General features: G+C 38.3%; 1 protein-coding gene across 1 annotated transcript in view; it reads right to left on the minus strand.

The window, feature by feature from the left end:
• SGIP1 (SH3GL interacting endocytic adaptor 1) overlaps positions 1–23,537 on the minus strand; it is an 86,715-nt gene that overhangs the window by 50,816 nt on the left and 12,362 nt on the right. The window contains exons 4-10 of the mRNA XM_058176666.1: positions 23,114–23,170; positions 15,720–15,774; positions 15,293–15,468; positions 8,174–8,185; positions 6,211–6,222; positions 3,271–3,295; positions 2,046–2,097 (exon numbers count right to left, since the gene is read on the minus strand). Coding sequence (XP_058032649.1) covers positions 2,046–2,097; positions 3,271–3,295; positions 6,211–6,222; positions 8,174–8,185; positions 15,293–15,468; positions 15,720–15,774; positions 23,114–23,170 — 389 coding nt within the window. The remainder of the gene's footprint in view (positions 1–2,045; positions 2,098–3,270; positions 3,296–6,210; positions 6,223–8,173; positions 8,186–15,292; positions 15,469–15,719; positions 15,775–23,113; positions 23,171–23,537) is intronic.

The following is a 23,537-nucleotide window of genomic DNA, read 5'->3' on the forward strand; positions in this document are numbered from 1 at the left end:
TAGAATATAAAGAGTGGGTACCTCAGGGGTGGTAAATATGGCAACTTTACAACCTATGGACTTCAAATCCCAGAATTCCTGAGCCAGCCATAAAGTTGTCATAGTTGCCCACCCCTGGGCTACCTGAATAGGAGTACTGTTTACTGCATTTTATTTCATGTTATTTATGTTACTTTCTATAGTTGTAAAGGGAAGTAAAGGAACCAGATTTTGAAATAGTTAGACAAATGGGGCTCAATTTCCTTGAAAACACCAATTGCGATTTTCTGGTTCTGCAGTAGAAGCAGAAAATCATCTGAAAAACCTTCCTTAATATTTAGAAAATTGTGCCCACTTAGCTCTGGAGCTCTTGAATTGAGCCTTTGGAATACTGTTCTGTTTCTTTAAAAATGCAGACACATATATACACACACCAACCAAAGATAAAAGGTTATTCTTATAAGTAAAAACCCACAAGCCAAGAAATTAATACTGGAAGCAGCATTTCACAACCAATAGGGTTTATTTCAGTTTATTTACAGCATAACAGACAATATGATTTAGTTATTTAAAAATTCAGAAATTAAATGTCAACAGACCAAAGTTATCAAATATGTGAATAGTTTACCCCAATATGCATAATATTACACCTATCTTTTTGTATAACATTTTCTGCCAGGATTACATACATTAAAAGGCATTTTGTTACATTTTCCCTTCAAGGATATCAGAACGATAGCATAATAGAAGCAAGAAATCCTCTAAAATATATCCCAGTATAATATAGTAAGAAAACATCAGAAAACAGATCAAGGGCCTAAAATCTCTATAAGACATTTAAAAAATCTGCGTGACATTTAAAAATGCCTGAGTACAAATAACATTTAAATAAATAATGGCACTAATGACAACTATACTTCAATTCCCACTGATTTCTCTCTCTATAAAGGAGAAATGGCTTGCTACTAAAAAAAATATGTAGTAGTTCTACAATGAATTTATGCTGCCAAAAGAATTTACCCATATGGTAGAAGAATTTAGGGGATGAAAACTATCCCTAAATTACTATTTCTTAAAATGGAATGGAATAATGTGTCTACTATCTGAAATGATTAAGGCATTTAAAAAAAACACCCTCTCAAGATATATTTCAACAATTAGTATCAGTCACTAACTATTGTGTAGCTTGGGTTAATATTCTCTCTCTCTCTCTCCCTCCCCTCCCCTTCCCCCTCGCATTGCACACGTGTGTCTGTAAATGTATGTGTGTATATAAATCTGTGATATCAGATTGTTTATGTATTTGCTCTATCATAGCAGATTGGGATAAAAAAGTTCTTAAAATATTTTGATTCAAAGCCATTTGGTACCAGTTATTCCCTGTGTTTGTTCCTGGACATATTTAATAATCAAATGATATCAAAGAAATGTTGATCAATAGTACTTTTCCTTTTGTAAAACTTCAATGGTTGTTTTGGTATAATTTGTTTTCTTCTTTGTCCAATGTTCTGTGTTAATCATACATTACATATTTTTGGATAAATACTCAGAAAATGAATACCGTAATCCAGTAAAATAATAAATCAATAATATTTTGAATCCATTTTATTTATGTATTTGGAGTATAAATAATAGAGTAAGTAAATATAAATAGATGGCAAGAACTGGCTCCAATATTGTAAATTTTGTTTACACATTTCTAATAGGCTGTCTTAATTTGATAATATTATCTGGCAATCAAGCTATCATATCTGTATAAATTCACAGTCTGATACAGATGGAAGTCCTCCCCAGAATCTTTAAAAGTTAGATTAAAAAAATGCATTACAGTATTCTTTTCATACTCAAGATATAAATAAAAAGGGAATGCCATTTTACATAGAGAGCCACATACAGGGTTGAAAATTGGTGCTAAATTAACTAAGAGATTATAATTTTATACATTTTTATAGGAAACAAATGTAGAGTCTTTTAATGCACTCAAGCACAAACAATAATCCCTCTGCACATGTCCATTTTGGGAATAAGAATTCCACATCTTTGGGGACTCAGTTTTACACACTAACCTGAGAAGCTCTGGAGTAGGAGTTGAACGCCGAGGTCTTGCTATCTCTTCACCTAGCACAAAATATACATTTAAAATTGTTTTCTTGGAGTACAATGTAGACAAATTGCCTGCTGAACATTAAATAAAACCAATGGCACAGTGGGCCCACGAAGATGTGGCATTGGTGCTGATCTGAGACCACATGTATATCCCCCTTGCATAATATTATGACTTTTGTAAACTTTTTGTAGTTGAGGCAATTAATTTTGCAGGAGTGCAGGTATTATTATTGCAAGAACAATTCTGCAATATTACCTCCTAAGCTATGGGAGAATTCTTCTCTTAACAGGAATTCTCAACTTTCCTGCCTCCTGGCTCCTCAGCATTTTTCCTATTCTATCACACCACTTTGCCACCCTTTCATTGACTTTAAATTTAACAAAAGGGTATTTTCTTTCTTTGCTCATAAGACAAGGCTAAGAATGGGAAGCTAGGGCTGAATGAAAGCCTGGGTTCCACGGTTAGACAACTGGAAGGAACACTAGTAAAACTGCTTTATGTGAAAGGTTACCATACAATATTATATTAGATTATAATTTAATATCTCTTTAAAATACTATCATATGGCCAACAATTGTATAATGTTAAAATTATAATTAGGCAATCTACATTTTTCTACTTAATGCATACTAACACTTCATAAATCAGGCAGAAACCTAATTGTGGCCGCTTAACATAATACAAGATTTCATAAACCATTTCAACTGAGATTAATTATACACCCAGTCTTTCTACATATACTGTAACATTTCACATTTTAGGGCTACATATGTGTTTTTATGAAAAATAAATGCAGTGACATTTTCATTAAATATGTGTATTTTTATTAGATATATGAGAATATTCCGTGAATTGTGATTGATATTTTGCTTTCACCCAGAGAAATATATATTTTACGGCCTATTGATATGGTCTGTGCAGTCAGCTAACTGCAAATTCTGCATGGGCACTTTGATTTAGAATGCATCTATTAATTATGGTTATGCATTTGTACAGAATTTCACAGCAGTATGCAGATGTATTCTCAATCTGTTTTGAGGTCTATTTCACTAATGTTCTGAATACAATCTTTCTTGTTAATTAGCTGCTGCTGCTCTTTTAGGATATGAAAACTATAAAAGAAATCTACTCCATTTATGGATATTCACCAGTTAAAGCCCAATGTGTTTTTAAATGATACTTACTAGATAGGTTCCTCTTAACTGTGCCCTAAAATTAAATACAGAAAACTACAGTTTAGAATTAAAGGATTATATTTACATAAAGGGAACATTGCTCTGTTTTGAAGTGCTGAAAAGCCATTGATAAATAATATTTGTAAAACAAAACATACAGTAAATTGGGTTTATGGGGTACACTTCATGGGTTCCTATGCCAGTTTATTCATTCACTCATATTTACATAAACATGGAAGCTATTGAAATATCTTCTGAATAGAGCTGAAGGAAATACAATTTTATTTCCACAAGAATTTCACACATACTCAAAAAGTCCTAGAATGTGTTTATAGCCCCAGAGCTGGGTTATACATTCATAAAATCTCATTTGCTTGTACATTGGTTTATGTCTAATTTTTTTAAACTAAAAATCTAGACTGTAGTATTGCAGAAGATGAAAAAAAAACCCATAGAAACAGAAAATAGAATTCTCAGGAACTATGAAACATAAACAGGACATATCTGTGCAAAAGGTATTCTTACATGCTCTTCTGATAGCTCCTTATACTTTATATATCAGACTAGAGCAGAGGTCTTCAAATTTGGCAGCTTTAAGACTTGTGGACTTCAACTCCCAGAATTCTCCAGCCAGCTGCTTTACCTGCAGGTTTGAAAGGAAACTACAGCCACCTATCTCCACAACTCCCATCTCAGACCCACCAACAACAGCCAAGCCTCCTACAACTGACCCCATCCCATTGGGTTCACAACCCCTAGTGATCACAAAAAAGGAAGTGCAGGACCTATTTCACAGACAAAAGCCAGGAAAAGCTCCAGGCCCAGACAAGATAACTCCTTCTTGCTTAAAAGTCTGTGCTGACCAACTGGCCCCCATCTTCACCCATATTTTCAATAAATCACTAGAGATGTGCTATGTTCCTTCTTGCTTCAAATGCTCCGCTATCATCCCAGTGCCCACCATCAAAAAATTGAATGACTACCAGTTGCTCTAACATCTGTAGTCATGAAAATCTTTGAAAGGCTAGTGCTGTCCCACTTGAAAATTCTTCACGGATCTGCTGTTAGACACCTTGCAATTTGCATACTGACCAAATAGATCAACAGATGATGCTGTTAATATGGCTCTGCACTACATCCTACAACATCTTGAGTCTCCAAAGACCTATGCAAGGGTCCTCTTTGTAGACTTTAGTTCAGCATTCAATACCATCATTCATTCAGCATTCATTACCATCATTCTTTTAACTAAGCTAAACCAGTTACAGGTACCTGAACACACTTGTAAGTGGATCATAAGCTTCCTAACAAACAGGAAGCAGCAGATGAAGCTAAGAAGAATCACATCAGATATCTGTACAATTAGCACAGGGGCCCCCCAAGGCTGTGTGCTCTCCCCTCTTCTCTTCTCTCTATATAACAATGACTGCATCTCCAACGATCCATCTGTTAAACTACTGAAGTTCGCAGATAACACAACAGTGATCAGTCTCATTTGAGACAATTATGAATCCGCATACAGAAGGGAGGCTGAACAACTAGCTTCGTGGTGCGACCGGAACAATCTGAAACTGAACACACTCAATGGTGGTAGACTTTAGGAGAAACCCTTCCATACTTCCACCTCTTACAATACTAGACAATAAAGTGTCAACAGTAGAGACCTTCAAATTTCTAGGTTCTACTATATCGCAAGATCTAAAATGGACAGCTAACATCAAAAACGTCATCAAAAAAGGACAACAAAGAATGTTCTTTCTGCGCCAACTCACAAAGCTCAAATTGCCCACGGAGCTGCTGATCCAGTTCTACAGAGGAATTATTGAGTCTGTCATCTGCACCTCTATAACTGTCTAGTTTGGTTCTGCAACCCAACAAGACAGACACAGACTTCAGAGGATAATTAGAACTGCAGAAAAAACAGGTGCTACCAACTTGCCTTCCATTGAGGACCTGTATACTGCACAAGTCAGAAAGAGGGCTTTGAAAATATTAACAGACCTCTCACATTCTGGACATAAACTGTTTCAACTCTTACCCTCAAAATGACGCTATAGAGCACTGCACACCAGAACAACTAGACACAAGAACAGGCTTCCCAAATGTCATCACTCTGCTAAACAAATAATTCCCTCAACACTGTCAAACTAGTTACTAAGTCTGCATTACTATTAATCTACTCTTCGTTCCCATCACCCATCTCCTTCCACTTATGACTGTATGACTGTAACTTTGTTGCTTGTATCCTTACGATTTATATTGATATTGATTGTTTCCTGATTGCTTATTTTTACCCTATGACTATCATTAAGTGTTGTACATTATGATTCTTGATGAACGTATCTTTTCTTTTATGTACACTGAGAGCGTATGCACCAAGACAAATTCCTTGTGTATCTAATCACACTTGGCCAATAAAAAAAAACCTATTCTATTCTATTCTATTCTATTCTATTCTATTCTATTCTAGTCTAGTCTAGTCTAGTCTAGTCTAGTCTAGTCTAGTCTAGTCTAGTCTACTCTCTGGAATAGAGGGTGCCAGAGGATTGGATCCAGAATGGTTATTCTGCCCATTTCTGCATGCATTTTTCAACGCAGCTCTTTTCTTCTCAAACCATATTCCAAGAAATATTTTAATACCAGTAAATGAGGCCATAACATCACAACGAAGGAAAAGGGAAGATCAAGAAGAACTGAATGATCAAGAGTTCAATAGGGAAGATTTTAAAGAAACTAAAATGGGAAATATTTCTTAATCAATGTGATCCTTATTAAGCTTGGCAAGGATTGTTATCTTCCAAACACGCTCTGCAAGATATATGAGGTATATTCCCCGAATAAATTTAAATTAATTAATTAATTATTAATTTATTAAATTAATTAATTTCAAAGGTGTTAAATAACCCACAGTCATTTACACAACTTTTTCAACATGAATTCATGACCTACCGGGCTGCGTCTCTGTGATCAGCAAAAAGGAAGAGAGAACAGATATCTAGTTAGAGAGTGAAAGATCAGTAGTAAAAATGTCTTTGGATGGTAGGAGTTCTTCTAGCTTCACAAAATACCAATTTCAAAACTATTTTTCTTCAGAAAGCTCTCTTCCCAAATCCACTTAAGGTCTTGGGCCTGTTTAAACTTGATTTTAAAAATGAACCTATACTATGAAGGTATTTGTAGAAACATCAACAGAAAATCCACATTTGCTTATTTTATCCCACATATTAATTGCTGAAACATGGTTATAACTCTAAAATTAGTTGAAGTGTTATAGATCTACATTTAATTAAAAATTCAAATTAATCAAAAACTTTGTCCACTTTCTTTATATATTTTGGGCAGTTTTGGAGACTGGCCTTTTCATATTTGCAATTACTTCCAGTACTTATTTGGAAATTCAAAAACATGTGCACTGCATTAAAAATGTCTGGCATATATTGTCAGCTTCTTATATTTTAAAAAATTGGCAATTGTTCCTTGTTTTGGAAAAGGGCCATACTATGGAGTTAAATATTCTTCTACCTTTTCTCTTTCTTTTTTTCTGAAAAATACAGAGCACACTTTGGATGTTGTCAATATTCATGTATTACTTCTCTACATAACAAGTTTTACCTTATGCTTACTTTTGTCTCATTCTATGTATCATATCTGTAGTTAAGTTTTTGTTAGTCTTTGTGTCCAGTCTATCTGTAATTCGTCAGCTCACTGAGACCCAAAATAGTGAGAATCTGTGATTTCTGGTCTCTTCATTGTGCTTTTGAGGCAGTATGCTTTGCTTTTAGACTATTCCATATAATGCAAACTATTCTTTATATCATATATGTTATGTACAAAAAAGTCATATACAAAACTTTTATATCTTTTAAATATTGTCGCATAAGCAATTTCTAATAAGTTATTCCTGGTACAGTCTAATTTTGCCACTGAACCATGCTAATATATCTCCTAGTCTAGAAGAGTATGTGTTAATTTTGTTCAGTAACAAAATTAATTTGGAATAGGACACTTGCTGTGTGAATTCAGTACAAATTCTCTATAGATTCTCTGCTGGGCAATTTTAAAGCTGCTTTGCTTTTCATTTCCTATCCTCGCTTCTTCTGCCTTTAAAGACATTTGGTAAGAATATTTAATTGCCTTATTGCAGGGGTGTCAAACTCACATCGTCATGGCAGCATTACGTGACATATCGGGACTTTCCCCCCTTCGCTAAACCAGGCATGGATGTGGCCAGCGCGTGACGCATCCAGCCTGTGAGCCAGGAGTTTGACAGCCATGATTTATTGTGTCAAACTATTGTTTCTGGCTCAAAATTTGCAGGCTAAATATTCCCTAAAGGATTTTCTATCCATGCTATTTTTTATCCCATTCTCATTGGAAGACTGATGATACCTTGAGGCTTCCCTGAATGGTATTTAATGTGCATACAATACAATGTGAATATAATGTGTATTTAATCTTCAAATCTTTTATCAAGCTGTACCTCAAAAGTTCAAAATGAATTTTGTTACCTTGGAATCTCACATCTCAAATCCTCACTGATTGCCTATTTATTCAAACAACTTTAGAAGGACAATTAGCTTGAGAGGCAACCAGATGGCCTGCATGGATAACATGGTTCCTGCTTTTTCAGGGAAAGGAAATGATTCAAATAACATTAGCGCTTTTTATTTCCCATTAGCGCTGCTGTCAATGTGTGGGGAAGAACTGTGCTTCCTTCTCAGAGCCTATATTCCCAAAACTGTCCTTCGTTTATTCCTTCTTATGAAATGACATGAAGATGAACAACCTGACAGCACTACCTCCCAAATATTACAATGTATGTATATATGTGCATGCATGCGCACACACACACACGCAGAAACTGCTTACATCCAATAAAATGAGAGTATTAGGGAATAAGAAGACTTCTTACCGGACTTTTCCTCTGCAAAATGCATTAAGATAAACAAGAGGAAAAAAATAGGCATTTTCCACTGTACATAATCCATGGAAAAACTAATGAAATGATACATTAAATATTTTACAGATCAGTCCTAAAGACATCTATTCAGAAATAAATTAATTTTAATTAAACTTACTTTCAAAAGTTCCCATGAATATAAATTTGTAACAATGAAAAGACTAAAAGTTTTATTACCGCAGACAAAAGAGAAAGTCAAAAAGAAATGGGCATTTGTAAAATTCATAGGCTATGCCTACTTATTCAGAAACAAGTTGCAATGGAATTAAAGAGGTTCACCATAAATCAGCCTTCCTTAGCCTGGACATTTTTTGAATTTATGTTTTTCAACTCCCAGAATACCCAGCAATGGCCAAAGCTGTTCATACACCACTGGACAGTAGCCAAAATAAAGAAGACTATTTAGCATGAGTTCGCAGAGAATCATAACACTGAAACACTGCAAAGATCCAATTACTCATAACTGATGTACACTGTAATATTTCTCAATATGTAATCAATTAGCTTAGCTATTAATTAAAATCAAACAAATGTGATGCACCTTAATGATTATGTGACTCATCAAAGGGACTAAGCATATTTTTGGTGCTATTTTATTGGTCTCTGATCAATCAGAATTTTTTAAAATTTAAAATGAGTTCCATTGTTATCCATTAAAGAAAAAAAATGGTGATATAGCCTGCTTTGTTAAACTTCCAATTACTCCAATATCTAACTAATGTAATTGCCTTGAAAAAAAGTAAATGCTCAAGAAATACCAGTCATAAGGTTATTATCCTGACTAGGAAGGATAATATAATCGTAAAAAAACCTGACATATTGTTCTCAGCTTAAGCAGGTTCAGATCTTAAGCATATCTGTTGATGCAAAACATATTGTGTTCAATGAGACTTGCTCTCAAGTAATAGTGCATAGCTTTGCAGTCAGAAACCATTAAACAACTGAATTGAGAAGAAAACTTACTGATTATGTATTGGAACAGCATACTTCCTTTCGTAATCAAATAGAATCCAATTAAAATTCAGCAGAAGGCTCTAAATACTAATTCCTTCACTAGATACAAGAAATGAAACCTTTGCTGCTATTTCATTTTCAGCCCATAATTATCTGTTTGCCATCTCCATAAGGTATGAGACGAGTTAGTTGAGTAGGTAGTTCTTCTTTGACAAAGTGCCACAAAAGGGTTTAAACTAAACTGATCTTTTGTATCATGTGTCAATTCCTAATTATTTCACCCCATTCTTTTTCCTTTTAAATAGTATAGGGCAGGGGTCTCCAACCTTGGCAACTTTAAGACTTGTGGACTTCAACTCTCAGAAACCCTCAGCCAGCAAAGCTGGCTGAGGAATTCTGGGAGTTGAAGTCCACAAGTCTTAAAGTTGCCAAGGTTGGAGACTCCTGGTACAGGACATTAAAAATGTTACTTGCTCCCAAGTGCTCCCCCATCATATTTTTTCTATGCTTGAGCTGATGGTCATTAGCTAAAGTAGACTATGGAGGACAGCAAAGCCTTGCTAAGTCTATTAGAGTAAGTAGGAAGAAGGAAAGAGGGAAATAGGGCACACACTGATCATTTCTTCTTCATCTTTGAATAAATAATTGTTGAATTATTTGGACATAAATTCTCAACGATGAGATTGGCAGTATAACCATCTCACAAAAATCATTTTGTTAACACATCACCTTGAAGAAACAGCTCATCAACATTCATCACACAGAAACACACACCATCATCAGATTTTCTTCGTAGAAAAATAATGCATCATCTACTGGCTTATAATACGTTATTGAGCTAATCATAATGTTACTAAGAAGAGCAAATCATTGCTATTATTGCTTTATTTTCTTCCATCAGATTTCAAGCAAACCTTGCTACAGCCCTGTGATAGCGAACCAATAGCATGCGTGCCACAGGTGGCACATGGAGCCATAGCTGTGGGCACGCGAGGGTTGCCCTAGCTCAGCTCCAGCTGATTTTGGGGCTTCAGGGTCCACCAGAAGTCAGGAAATGAGCTGTTTCCGGCCTCTGGAGGGTCTCCAGAGGGGCGGGGAAGGCTGTTTTTGCCCTCCCCAGGCTCCTAGAAAGCCTCTGGAGCCTGGGGAAGGCAAAAAACGGGCCTACCAGGCCCACTGTGCCATCGCATGCCATCTCCATAAGGTATGAGACGAGTATGAGACGGAGGCAATGTGGCGGGATCATGTGAGCATGCGCTGGGTGTGTGGGCATTGAATTATGGGTGTGGGCACGCACATGCACGACCCCACTCCCCGTGCTCCCCCCATTTTTGGCATACGATGGCAAAAAGGTTATCCATCACTGCTCTAGCCAGTGAATCATGATTTTGTAACAGTGATGTTTGAGGCAAAACATGGGCTAATGTTTCTTGCATTTGCAAAATAAATTCAACAGCAACAATACCTGAAAAAAACAGTTTTAAAATACTGTAGCTCTGCTGCTCTCTAATCTCTTTAAAGAAAGGCATAATAAATCTCATTATAGAAAGAATTATAGCCAACAGATAGGCTACAACCATCATCCATATATCCTCCCCAAAGTCATATAAAGTGGGTATGACTTCTTGTTGGGCAACAAAAGGAATATATAGAATATATGCTTTGTGCCAGCCTTTCCTTTTACATTTTAACAGGGCATTTCTGTCCTAATACTGCACAAAGGTGCAGATGGAGTAATTTCAGTCCTGCTATTAGTTTGGCTCTAATCTTTTCAGGTGCTGCTTTCCAGCAAGAAACAGAGACTCACAGTGGATATTCAGCTCATGAGACATTTAAGCCTTAAATTAGCATCACTAAGAGTCATATATTCAGGAGCAAAAGAAGAAAATGTTAGTTATATAATCAACTCTTTGGGGCAAAACAACAGTTTGGATTATAGCATTTCAATTTGCTTCAAAAATATAGCACTTTTAAATTTAAATTGGTTATCTCTGGACCTTTGTGAATGACATGACTTTATTTCTAAAGGAAACCAGCATTTTTAAAAAGTGTTCTGCTAGAACAAAAGGTGAGATAACAATTTTGGAACATTTCATATTTCCCCAACTGTTTTAGGTAGCTTTTCAACTCTTAGAGCAGTTTTAGAAGAAGCTGCAGGGAAAGGAGAAACCAGCAAAAACTGTCTCCCCACCCCAAATATATTAAACTCTGTTTTATGTACATCTGAGCCTAAATCCATTAGATATATATTATGAACCATGTAAACACACTTTCCCATATATAGTATGTAATGCTCTCTTCTTGAGTAAACTAAATCTGGCTATTAGAGAACTTCTAGACCAGTGGTGGCTAACCTTTTCTGGACTGAGTGCCCAAACCCCCAAAATGCAATGTGCGCATGGACCCCACGCATGTGCCCCCTGCATGCTCCCTGACCCTCCCCCCCGCATGCGTGGCAGAGACCCAAAGACCAGCTGGCCGGTGGGAGGCATGCACACATGCGTGGCAGAGCTGAACTGAGGCAACGGCTCACGTGCCCGCAGAGAGGGTGCTGCGTGTCACCTCTGGCACGCATGCCATAGGTTCGCCATCATGGTTCTAGACTACCATAATAATATTCCAATTAGTATTTACTTTTGTAATACTACCTGAACAAACTTCTTTTGAAATGTTTTAAAAAGGGTATCATTTCTCCTGAATTTTGCTGCAACAATTAGAAACAACATCTATACTGTTACAGCTATGAAGAGAAAACTGCTCTAGGAAACAAAATAAGTTCTTGAAAAAGCCGATTATATTCTGACTAGAAATGCTAAAAAATATAAGGATTTCAATTCAGCATACCTATCATTTCCAATCAAGGTAGCATGATGGACAACAGCTCACAGAAACCTTAGAAAAACCCTTTTTTGCCAAAAGCAAATTCCAAAATAAATATATAATAGTTTTGCACATAAAATTGAATTCAAATGCTGCTAATCAAGGGATATTACTTTTCAAATCAAGAGAGCTTGGTTTAAATGCTCCAGAGATTTTACCTTATTATGCAAACAGTTGTATACACAATACATCTCACTAATATAAAGTATAGCCCTACTCAATTTAAAGAAATGACACTGTACGGTCTAAGTTTCCTTTTCGTAGTATAAAGCCATTTAAGTTATTCTTTTCAGCATCCTGCATTCATGAAAAGCATTACAGCTCTAGGAGCTTCCTTAAACTGTATGGCATCACTTGATTAGGAAGCTGAATTCTCTCCAATGCAACAAAGTCATCATTCTGATTAACAGCTTCCATGTCTTCCACAGTCCAGGAAATGAGTGTTACAAATCACCTCTTGAACTTGATTTCCATATACTACAATATAACACACTGTTGCTTTCAAACCCAGCTGCATCAGCCTTGTGAATTCATAACGATTGCAAGGTTCATTTACTGAAATAAAGACCACCAAACTGCACATACACACACACAATGCATAAAAATTGGGACTTGGTGCAGCAATAAATGATGAAGACATAGATGTTATCCCAATTGTTTCAAACAATTTGCACAACTTTAGATTAGCTAAATTTGTTTCCAGTTGTGTATCCAGTACGTTGTTGGATTCTAGCCAAACGATAGAAGAAACAAAGCTGTATAGTTTCTTTTACTGGAAATTCGGAAACTTTATGCAATTAGGGCATGTACAACTTTATTATGTACTCCTAATCATTTCTTACAAATCTAGTAATTAATGGTACCCATTTGGGAAACATTGCAATTATCTTCTTTTTGTACTGCTGCCTTTTCCACAAAAGAATGGTCAGGATACTATTATTATGAGAGTGATAAACTTATAGACTTACAATTCATTTGCATAATTTTTGTGGAGGAATGCTATTAAAATGGTTCATGTCCAAAGTAGATATATAACTATCTACTTGATGAACAAATCACCCATTGAGTCATAGCTGAGGCAATTAGAAGTTAACCACCTGGGTGGGATGAAAGTAAATACTATTTAGTGTTTAATGAATTAATCATCAGATGTAGCAGAAACAAATCTCAATAAAAATCCTGGGTCAATATATTGTTTGAGTAGCTCTGTTTGGACAGAGAAGCCTTGAACTGACCAATATAATTCATCCTCGGGGATCTGTAAAGTACAAACTCTCTCTAAGGAGTTCTGATATAAGACCGCTGGACTTATATCTCCTGTTTACCACTGAATCATACTTGTGTGCCTTTTCCCAGAATGTCAGCCATGTGCTGCATTGAAGAAAGAGGCTATTGCTTTGAGGAAGTGGAAATATTTCTTAGACAGGATGATGAGCAGGTATCCATTTCTGAAAACAGGGTTTTGATAAGAGTTATATGTATCTAGAAACCTTGGCGGGCAAACAATGACTTGGCTAAGTGATGTAAGGTTAGAAGGCTAGCACATGTTATCTAGATTAGGGGTTCCCAACCCCTGGACCATGGCCCTCTGCCAGGCCACAGCCTGTTCAAAACTGGGCCACTGAAGTAGTAGGTGAGTGCGCGCACATTCAGCATTTGTGAACAAAACTGTCCCCTTCCCGCCCGCCCCTCCCGCCCCCCCGCCAGTCACTGCTGTGGTCTCTGCCAGTCCATGAAGCTGGAAAGATTGGGGAAAGGTGATCTAGATAAATCGACGGTGTTCGGAAGCAGTGACCACAATACAGAACTCTATTAATGACACTGACCTCCAATGTTCTTATAGCATTCTAGAAGCCAAATGTCTATAGGTAACTGGAAGCTGGAAGCTGCAACCTGTAAAGTTGTTTTTCCTGAAATGCTACTTATTCAGCATACAGGATTAGCTAGTTTGTTTGTTTTTTAAATCAATGTTTGATAAGAAAATAATTTGGTTATTCAATTTGTTAGAGACAGAGGACACTTTAGGATAAGCAGTAGGCATGCAAAAGGGACAGTGTCCATTTGTCATGCATCATCATCATCATCATCATCATACCAAATCATTCATGTTTATATTGTCTTCTACAGGAATGGGGTGGGGTAGAAAGAAAGAAATGCTAAGAAGTTCATTCCGTTTGAGATGAATCTCTTTGGGAAAATAAAATACTGATCACCCATATGTGATTAGTAGGTAACAGGACACAAGCATAGTACATGTTATTAAGCCATTGTGATCAAACAGTTATACAGAAAACTTGTATTCGTAACAATATTGGGGTAGAGACAAAGCTAGCCTGGGAACACTAACGGTATTAGTCTCAAGCCAAGAGAGGAAAGCTGAAGACTTAATTTTAAAGGATAGAGATACAAAAGTCATAACAAAAACCACAGAATGCAGCCATCTCTGAACAGATAGTTGAAAGGAAGGACTTACGGAGATAGTGCTATAATAGAGAGCATCATGTCACTCTAGACATTGCCAACAAATTGGCCAGAATTACTCTGACTGAAAACATCAGGTCTTGAGAATTCTTGTCATGTTAAACTTCTTGAAATAAAAGCTTTGTACTATTGAAAGTAAAAGGTACATTATTCAGGCCCCAGTAATGCTACCCATCACTTCTCAAAAAGTCTCAAAAAAGACTTAAATCTCTTATCTCTGACCTGCAAATATCTAATGACATTCTTCATCTTGTTATACTGGATCCCTTTTGGAAATTGGAAACCCAATTTTCAATAAGTGATATAAAAATGGGAGAGCAAACAGCTCAGTTTAATTTTTTTAATAAAATCTCTGAATTGTGGCCATTTCATGACTATTTTGAATAAGTGGCCTCTTATTTCTCTTTCAAATGCTTTTCAAAATGCTTTTTAAAATATAGATCAGATCCATGCCATGTATTCATTTCTAAAACCATAATAGCAGCATGCAGAGAAAATTGCTGTAACTTCTTTAAAGTGTTCTCTCTTTAAAAGATCTGTCAAAAGCACGAAGTAGCTATGGAAGTCATGATATTTTTCACCATATCTTGAACCTAAAATGGTTTGTAGGAAGCCCTTATGTTGTGTGAAATACTTGACAAAACCAAATTTGGAGGAGATAAATAACATAAATTGATTGTATGGCATACCTGGAAAATAAGCAAAATGCAATTTGGGAAGTCTTAGGAAGTAGCAAATTAAAAATATATTGCTTACCACTGGTGAAGGTGAAAGTGCAATATTGCCTATAGAAGCTTTCAGTTCATCAACAGTTGCTGCACTCTTAAGAGTGTCTTTAGATTGCAAAGGTTTAATCTTAATGTTGAATTTCTTGTGTGCCTCCTCTTCCTCTTCAGATTCACTTGAAGAATAAAAGTGCTTTCCTTTGGTAGGTAGATCACAGTTAAAGAGAAATGCAATCAATCTGTAGACTACAACATTATTTATAAAAATGCTGGTAATACTGGAATCTTATTCTTTTTCTCTCTGTTGGATTTTTTCCCCCCAATATCAGAAAAGTTAGACATTGGGAAGATTACATGACTGAGTTTGAGAAGGAGCTGGGAATTCTGGCAGGTGTAGCTAGATTATCCGCGAGCCACCTGTCTGAGCAAGGAAGTTGCAAATTAAAAATAAAGGATATAGCCTGGTTCTTCTGGTCTGATGCTGTATCCTTCTTCATCAAGTTCAGGTGAATTCTGGTATGGCAAATATAGTGAAGGAGTCAAAATATAAACATTCTTTTTTCCCCCCCTTTTCCTCAAAATTTCATTAATGAGGCTTTTACTTATTCATTTTGAGAATTTGTAAGGCCTCCTAATTAAAAAAAAATTGCTACAACAAAAATAATCATTAACAGGAAAAAAAATCCAGCCATATATCATTTAAAAAGTAATCTGACATATAAAGAAGTCTAGGCACAATCATTCATACCTTATTTGGACTGTTGCAATGAATTCTATATATGGGACTGTCCTTAAAGCTACAGCCGACCCAAAAAGTGGGAGCAAGCAGTTATGGGTCCCTCTCAATAAGTCTGTGTAATACCGCTATTGTATTAGGTGCACTGGATATAAGTGGATTTTCAGCTAAAATTCAAGGTGCAGTGGTTATCTCTAAAGCTCTACACAGCATAGCTATAGGTGATTCAAAGGACTATCTCTCCAATTTCTGCCTATCCTACAAAATGTACAAAAATTACATTTTCTAAATCCCATCTACTGTGTGCTATAGAATATCCTCCCTTCCCCCACCAAAATTTAGCTGGCCCCAATCAGGCAGGCAGTTCTCAGCTTATAATCATTCATTTTGCAACCGTTCAATGTTACAATAGCACTGAAAAAATGACTTATAAGCAGTCCTCACACTTGCAACCATCAGCATCCCCAAGGTCATATGATAAAAATTTAGGCACTTGGCACCTGGCATGTATTTACAACGGTTTCAGAGTCCAGAGGTCATGTGATTGCCGTTTGTGACTTTCCCAGCTGACTTTCAACAAGCAGTTAATGGGGGAATTTGTCTAATGACCGCATGATTTGCTTAACCACCGTAGCAAAAAATAATAATACTAAAATCAGGTGTGATTCACTTAACAACCGAGAAGTTCTGATCCCAATTGTGATTGTAAGTTGCAGACCACCTGAGCATTAAATACATACTGTACCTGCATGTATGTCATTCAAATTATTAGACAGTAAACATAAAAATATTTTAATCCAAACACCTAACTTTCTAGGGCAGGGGTCTCCAACCTTGGCAACTTTAAGGCTGGTGGACTTCAACTCCCAGAATTCCCTAGCCAGCTCCGCTGGCTGGGGGATTCTGGGAGTTGAAGTCCACCAGGCTTAAAGTTGCTAAGGTTGGAGAGCCCTGTTCTAGGGTATATCTTGCAAAATAGTATTACTATAGATCAGGGGTGTCAAACTCGGGGCCAGATCTGGCCCATGGAGTACTTAGATCTGGCCCATGGAGTACTTAGATCTGGCCCATGGAGTACTTAGATCTGGCCCATGGAGTACTTAGATCTGGCCCATGGAGTACTTAGATCTGGCCCTGGGCCGCCTGGCGAGGCTCCTCGCGCCTCCCCATGGGCAGGGAATAATGAAGGGAGGGGGTGGAGGAGGCGGCGAGCGGGAAAGAGGCTGCTGGCCGTGCCTGACCCCAGCAGTTCTATCCTCGCCTTCCTCGGGCCACCTGGCGAGGCTCCTCGCGCCTCCCCATGTCGGACACGCGTGGCGGCAGTGACAGCCATCGAGAAACAGGTGAGGAGGCGGCGAGCGGGAAAGTGGCTGCTGGCCGTGCCCGACCCCAGCAGATCTACCCTGGCCTTCCTCAGGCCGCTGGCGAGGCTCCTCGCGCCGCCAACCCTTGGGCAGGGAATAACGAACGGAGGGGGCGGAGGAGGCGGCGGCGAGCGGGAAAGAGGCTGCTGGCCGTGCCCGACCCCAGCAGATCTACTCTGGCCTTCCTCGGGCTACTGGCGAGGCTCCTCGCGCCGCCACCCCTTGGGCAGGGAATAACAAAGGGAGGGGGCGGAGGAGGCGGCGGCGAGCGGGAAAGAGGCTGCTGGCCGTGCCCGACCCCAGCAGATCTACCTTGGCCTTCCTCGGGCCGCCTGGCGAGGCTCCTCGCGCCTCCACCCCTTGGGCAGGGAATAATGAAGGGAGTTTCAAGTTCATACCAAATACAAAACAAAAATATTTTAATCCAAACACCTAACTTTCTAGGGCAGGGGTCTCCAACCTTGGCAACTTTAAGGCTGGTGGACTTCAATTCCCAGACTCTGGGAGTTGAAGTCCACAAGTCTTAAAGGACCAAGTTTGACACCCCTGGCCAAGGACTACTCAGAGGGCTGAAAAAGTTATTTTTGACTATGTAATGGGGAGGGGGTTGGGAGATGAAAAGCTGTGGATGTGGTTATTTGGATTGGAAGGGAAAATTTTATTCTATGTTTGGTTTATGTATAACAATACCTTGTGATTGACCCGGGAAGCCGGGGGGAGAGGGGGGAAAGGGGTTTTAGATTGCAAAGGTTTAATCTTAATGTTGAATTTCTTGTGTGCCTCCTCTTCCTCTTCAGATTCACTTGAAGAATAAAAGTGCTTTCCTTTGGTAGGTAGATCACAGTTAAAGAGAAATGCAATCAATCTGTAGACTACAACATTATTTATAAAAATGCTGGTAATACTGGAATCTTATTCTTTTTCTCTCTGTTGGATTTTTTCCCCCCAATATCAGAAAAGTTAGACATTGGGAAGATTACATGACTGAGTTTGAGAAGGAGCTGGGAATTCTGGCAGGTGTAGCTAGATTATCCGCGAGCCACCTGTCTGAGCAAGGAAGTTGCAAATTAAAAATAAAGGATATAGCCTGGTTCTTCTGGTCTGATGCTGTATCCTGACTAATTCAGCTCTGCAAATACTAAAATCTGGTGTGATTCACTTAACAACCGAGAAGTTCTGATCCCAATTGTGATTGTAAGTTGCAGACCACCTGAGCATTAAATACATATTGTACCTGCATGTGTGTCATTCAAATTATTAGACAGTAAACATAAAAATATTTTAATCCAAACATCTAACCTTCTAGGGCAGGGGTCTCCAACCTTGGCAACTTTAAGGCTGGTGGACTTCAACTCCCAGAATTCCCTAGCCAGCTCTGCTGGCTGGGAATTCTGGCAGGTGTAGCTAGATTATCCATGAGCCACCTGTCTGAGCAAGGAAGTTGCAAATTAAAAATAAAGGATATAGCCTGGTTCTTCTGGTCTGATGCTGTATCCTGACTAATTCAGCTCTGCAAATACTAAAATCAGGTGTGATTCACTTAACAACCGAGAAGTTCTGATCCCAATTGTGATTGTAAGTTGCAGACCACCTGAGCATTAAATACATACTGTACCTGCATGTATGTCATTCAAATTATTAGACAGTAAACATAAAAATATTTTAATCCAAACACCTAACTTTCTAGGGCAGGGGTCTTCCAACCTTGGGAACTTTAAGGCTGGTGGACTTCAATTCCCAGACTCTGGGAGTTGAAGTCCACAAGTCTTAAAGGGACCAAGTTTGGACACCCCTGGCCAAGGACTACTCAGAGGGCTGAAAAAGTTATTTTTGACTATGTAATGGGGAGGGGGTTGGGAGATGAAAAGCTTTGGATGTGGTTATTTGGATTGGAAGGGAAAATTTTATTCTATGTTTGGTTTACGTATAACAATACCTTGTGATTGACCCGGGAAGCCGGGGGGCGGGGAGGGGGGGAAGGGGTTTTTTTTGGGAGGGAGTGGGGAAAAAGGGGGAAAATGTTTTTGTTTTTTAAAACTCTTTCAATAAAAAAAAAAAAGTTATTTTTGACCTGTCCTCACACTTTTGACTGGTCCTCACACCTACAACTATCTTTACATTTTGCACCCTATCTTGTAACCGTGGTGAAGAGAAGCAGTTGTGAAATGAGTGATATGGTTGTTAAAAATGTTGCAATGGGCATAAATGTGAGGATAGTCATAAGTGTGAGGACTGGTCAAAAATTACTTTTTTTAGCCCTCTGAGTACTTTCTATGCCCATAGCCACATCCACTCAGTCACATGAGCAGTTAGCCACGCCCACCAGTCACATGACCACCAAGCCACACCCCAAAATAAGCCACGCCCAAAGAACTGGTACAAAAAAAATTCAGCCCCCCCCGTGGCCCGGGCCTTTGCTTATTTTTCTGTATTTGGCCCTCACTCAAAAAACTTTGGACACCCCTGCTATAGATCAACACTGTTTATGATGCATAGATATTTCTCTACTTAACAAAATAAAGAATACACATAGGGATTAAAGACATATATGATGAAAGATTAAACAAAGCGACATACTCTATCTCAGGGTTGTCAAACTCAAGGGCCGGGGGCCAGATCTGGCCCATGGAGTACTTAGATCTGGCCCTGGGCCGCCCTAGAAACAGCAAAGGCCCATGGTGCCTCTGCCAGCAAAAAAGAGCTCGGGAGCCCATTTTCGCTGGCAGAGTTCTTGGGCCACCACAGGCACCTGCCCCATGAGTGACATCAAGCTCGCCACACCCACCCTGACCGCGTCCATCCTGGCCACGCCAACCTTCCCCCCCACAAGGTCAAGCGCAACCCTGATGTGGCCCTCAATAAAATTAAGTTTGCTACCCATGCTGTATCCTGACTAATTCAGCTCTGCAAATACTAAAATAAAAACTATAAGCATGTGCAATATCTTTTTAAGTTAAGTTAAAACATTATCAGGCGAAATGTAAATTTCTCCCATGAGATGATTTTCATATTAGCAATATGTCTGAAACTGAGTTTCCCTTCAAACTGAGCTTCCCTTCAAATGATTTGCAATATTTCTTTTGTTTCCAAATCAAATGGACCAAGTGTTCATATACATATGAAACACTAGATAGGGAAGACTAACAATTTATTTCCTCTTCTGTTTTTTCTGAGAGGAAGCGACATTCTTTTATAGGCGTGCACCTGATAAACTGAGGGAATGGACAAGGTCTTCGGTTATTTCCAGCTTGGAAGGATAACCAGTGAGCTGTGACCAGTTTGCAGTTCTCTTCGCTCAGCTCTTGGCCAGAGAGGTGAAGAAACAGTGAAGTGTTAACTCACAAAGATATAATAAACATGACTGCACTTGTATTAGTTTGATGTCCAAATAGATCTTAAATCAGTGAACACAGCTCAAATCAACCTTGGATACCTTTTTTTTTATTATTTGAATTTATATCCCACCCTTCTCCGAAGACTCAGGGCGGCTTACGTTGTGTTAAGCAATAGTCTCATCCATTTGTATATTATACAAATATAAATTATAATATAAATTATATTATATATATATATATATATATATAGATATAGATATAGATATAGATATAGATATAGATATAGATATAGATATAGATATAGATATAGATATAGATAGATAGATAGATAGATAGATAGATAGATAGATAGATAGATAGATATAGATCTTTGGTTATTCAGGGTTTCTCCCGCGTAAAATTGGAAGTGTCTTGGCGACGTTTCGACGAAGTCTCATTCGTCATCTTCAGGCTTCAGCTTCGTGCTTCTGGGAGCAATGTGTGACTGCAGCTGTTTCTTCCTTTTTAACTGCTAGTGGGGGTTTGAACTGATTGGGTGGGAGCTTGGCTGTGCTCTGATTGGATGGGGTTTTGGTGCTCTGATTGGATGGGGTGTGTCCTCTTTGGGTGGGGGCTTGGTTGTGCTCAGATTAGTCTGAGCTGCAGGGGATTTGAGCTGGTGAGCTGCACAGCTGTTGTTTGGCCGTGTTGTCGTGCCACATCTTCACAGTGGGTGTCAGTCTGCTGCATGCATGGATTGGAGGGGTTTGAAATGGCTAATGTTGCAGCTGCGGTCTGGCTTCTGGTCCTTAATCGTGCTTCATGATCAGTGTGGGTTTGGGTCTGCTTTCTGGGTGGATGTGCGGTGGTGACATCCTGTGTGGACCTTGTGAGTGTGGGTCTGGTGTCATTCCTCGTGTTAGGGACACGTTTGTCAATAAGGGCAGGTTTCCAAATGGCTGGTAGGTGGGAGGTATCATCTCGTTTGTTCATGCTGTGTGGGCGTTTTTTTATCTCGATGGCTTCTCTGATTATTCTGTTGTTAAAGTGTTCAGTTTTGGTGATAGTTCTGGTCTTTTTAAAGTCAATATCGTGTCCTGTGGCTTTAAGGTGTTGGACCAGGGAAGAAGTTGGTTCCTCTTTTTTGATTGAGTTCTTGTGTTCTTCAATGCGTGCACTTATTCTTCTGTTGGTTTGTCCAATGTATGTGGTGGGGCAGGCGGTGCATGGGATTTCATATACTCCTTGATTTTCTAACTCAATTTTGTCTTTGGGGTTTCTTAAGATGGTGGATATTTTTTGGTTTGTGCAGAATGCATGCAGCAGACTGACACCCACTGTGAAGATGTGGCACGACCGCGAACACGAAGCCGGACAACAGCTGTGCAGCTCACCAGCTCAAATCCCCCTGCAGCTCAGACTAATCTGAGCACAACCAAGCCCCCACCCAAAGAGGACACACCCCCATCCAATCAGAGCACCCAAAAACCCCCATCCAATCAGAGCACAGCCAAGCTCCCACCCAATCAGTTCAAACCCCCACTAGCAGTTAAAAAGGAAGAAACAGCTGCAGTCACACATTGCTCCCAGAAGCATGAAGCTGAAGCCTGAAGATGACGAATGAGACTTCGTCAAAACGTCGCCAAGACACTTCCAATTTTACGCGGGAGAAAACCCGAATAACCAAAGATCTACATACAAACACCCGCGAAAACCTCAGAAAACAAATATATATTATTATATATATATATTAATATTATATATTAATATATATTAATATAAATTATAATATAATATAATAATGAGTAGGGTTGGGAGACAAAAAGTTGGTTATGTGGAAAAGTTCTAAATTTCTGCTCAGATGAAGCTAGATTTATTTATTTATTTATTTATTTATTTATTTATTTATTTATTTATTTATTTATTTATTTATATGGTAAATGTGTATAACCACCCATCTCACATAATTCAGCTCCTTCTAGCTTCAGTTTTTGCTGGAAGGTTCAAAAAAGTAGTTGAAGTCTCCCTGACCACAAATTTGGGGAAGATAATAGACTCCATTGCTATTTCTTTACTTTTCAGTGTCCCAAACAATCAGCAAAGGTTTGTTCAGTTTGGGATCCTTTAAATCCGTCAGTAAGTGGAGGTTATTAGCAAGGGCAAAGATAGATATGGCTGATCTCTTCTAGTTTCATGGGGAAAAAAATCAATCCAGGCCAATTGCAGGGATATATCTGGTAAACGGATGTATCAGCAAAATACTTTACATGCAGGTGTTGTTACTGATTTTGTGCTGACATGATAGGATAAGCTAAAAATATAATTCATAGTCACTATGACACAATAATAAGCATGCAAATAAGTAACCAAGTCTCACTAGAACAATGTTTTAAAAGACTGCTGTCAACACCAGGGTTTTTTAAATTACTATTACTTACATATCTTTCCCAGTCAATCTCTGAATAAAATCCATTTGGAGCACCATTTGTTCTCTTCTGTAATACATAGTTTAAACAATGTTTTTGTTTTTGTTGTGATAAGAAGGAAAAAAAAAATTAAAATGCTATAATTTCTTAGAAGACATGAAAAGCTCAATGTTTTCAATGGAGGAATGCCCCGACATCGATCACTCCATTACGAATAATAAAAAGGCCATTCCAGGTTCTTTACTCTGCATCTGGAAAGCAACTTTCCATTCTTGAACTCTCGACTATTCCAAAGCTGAGAACCAGTGTAGGAATTGTAAGAAAATATGATAATTTTCATTGGCAAAGTACAGTATAGCAATAGCAATAGCACTTAGATTTATATACAGCTTCATAGTGCTTTTACAGCCCTCTCTAAGCGGTTTACAGAGTCAGA

This window comes from Ahaetulla prasina, chromosome 3, assembly GCF_028640845.1.
Source record: "Ahaetulla prasina isolate Xishuangbanna chromosome 3, ASM2864084v1, whole genome shotgun sequence".
Classification (NCBI taxonomy): Eukaryota; Metazoa; Chordata; class Lepidosauria; order Squamata; family Colubridae; genus Ahaetulla; species Ahaetulla prasina.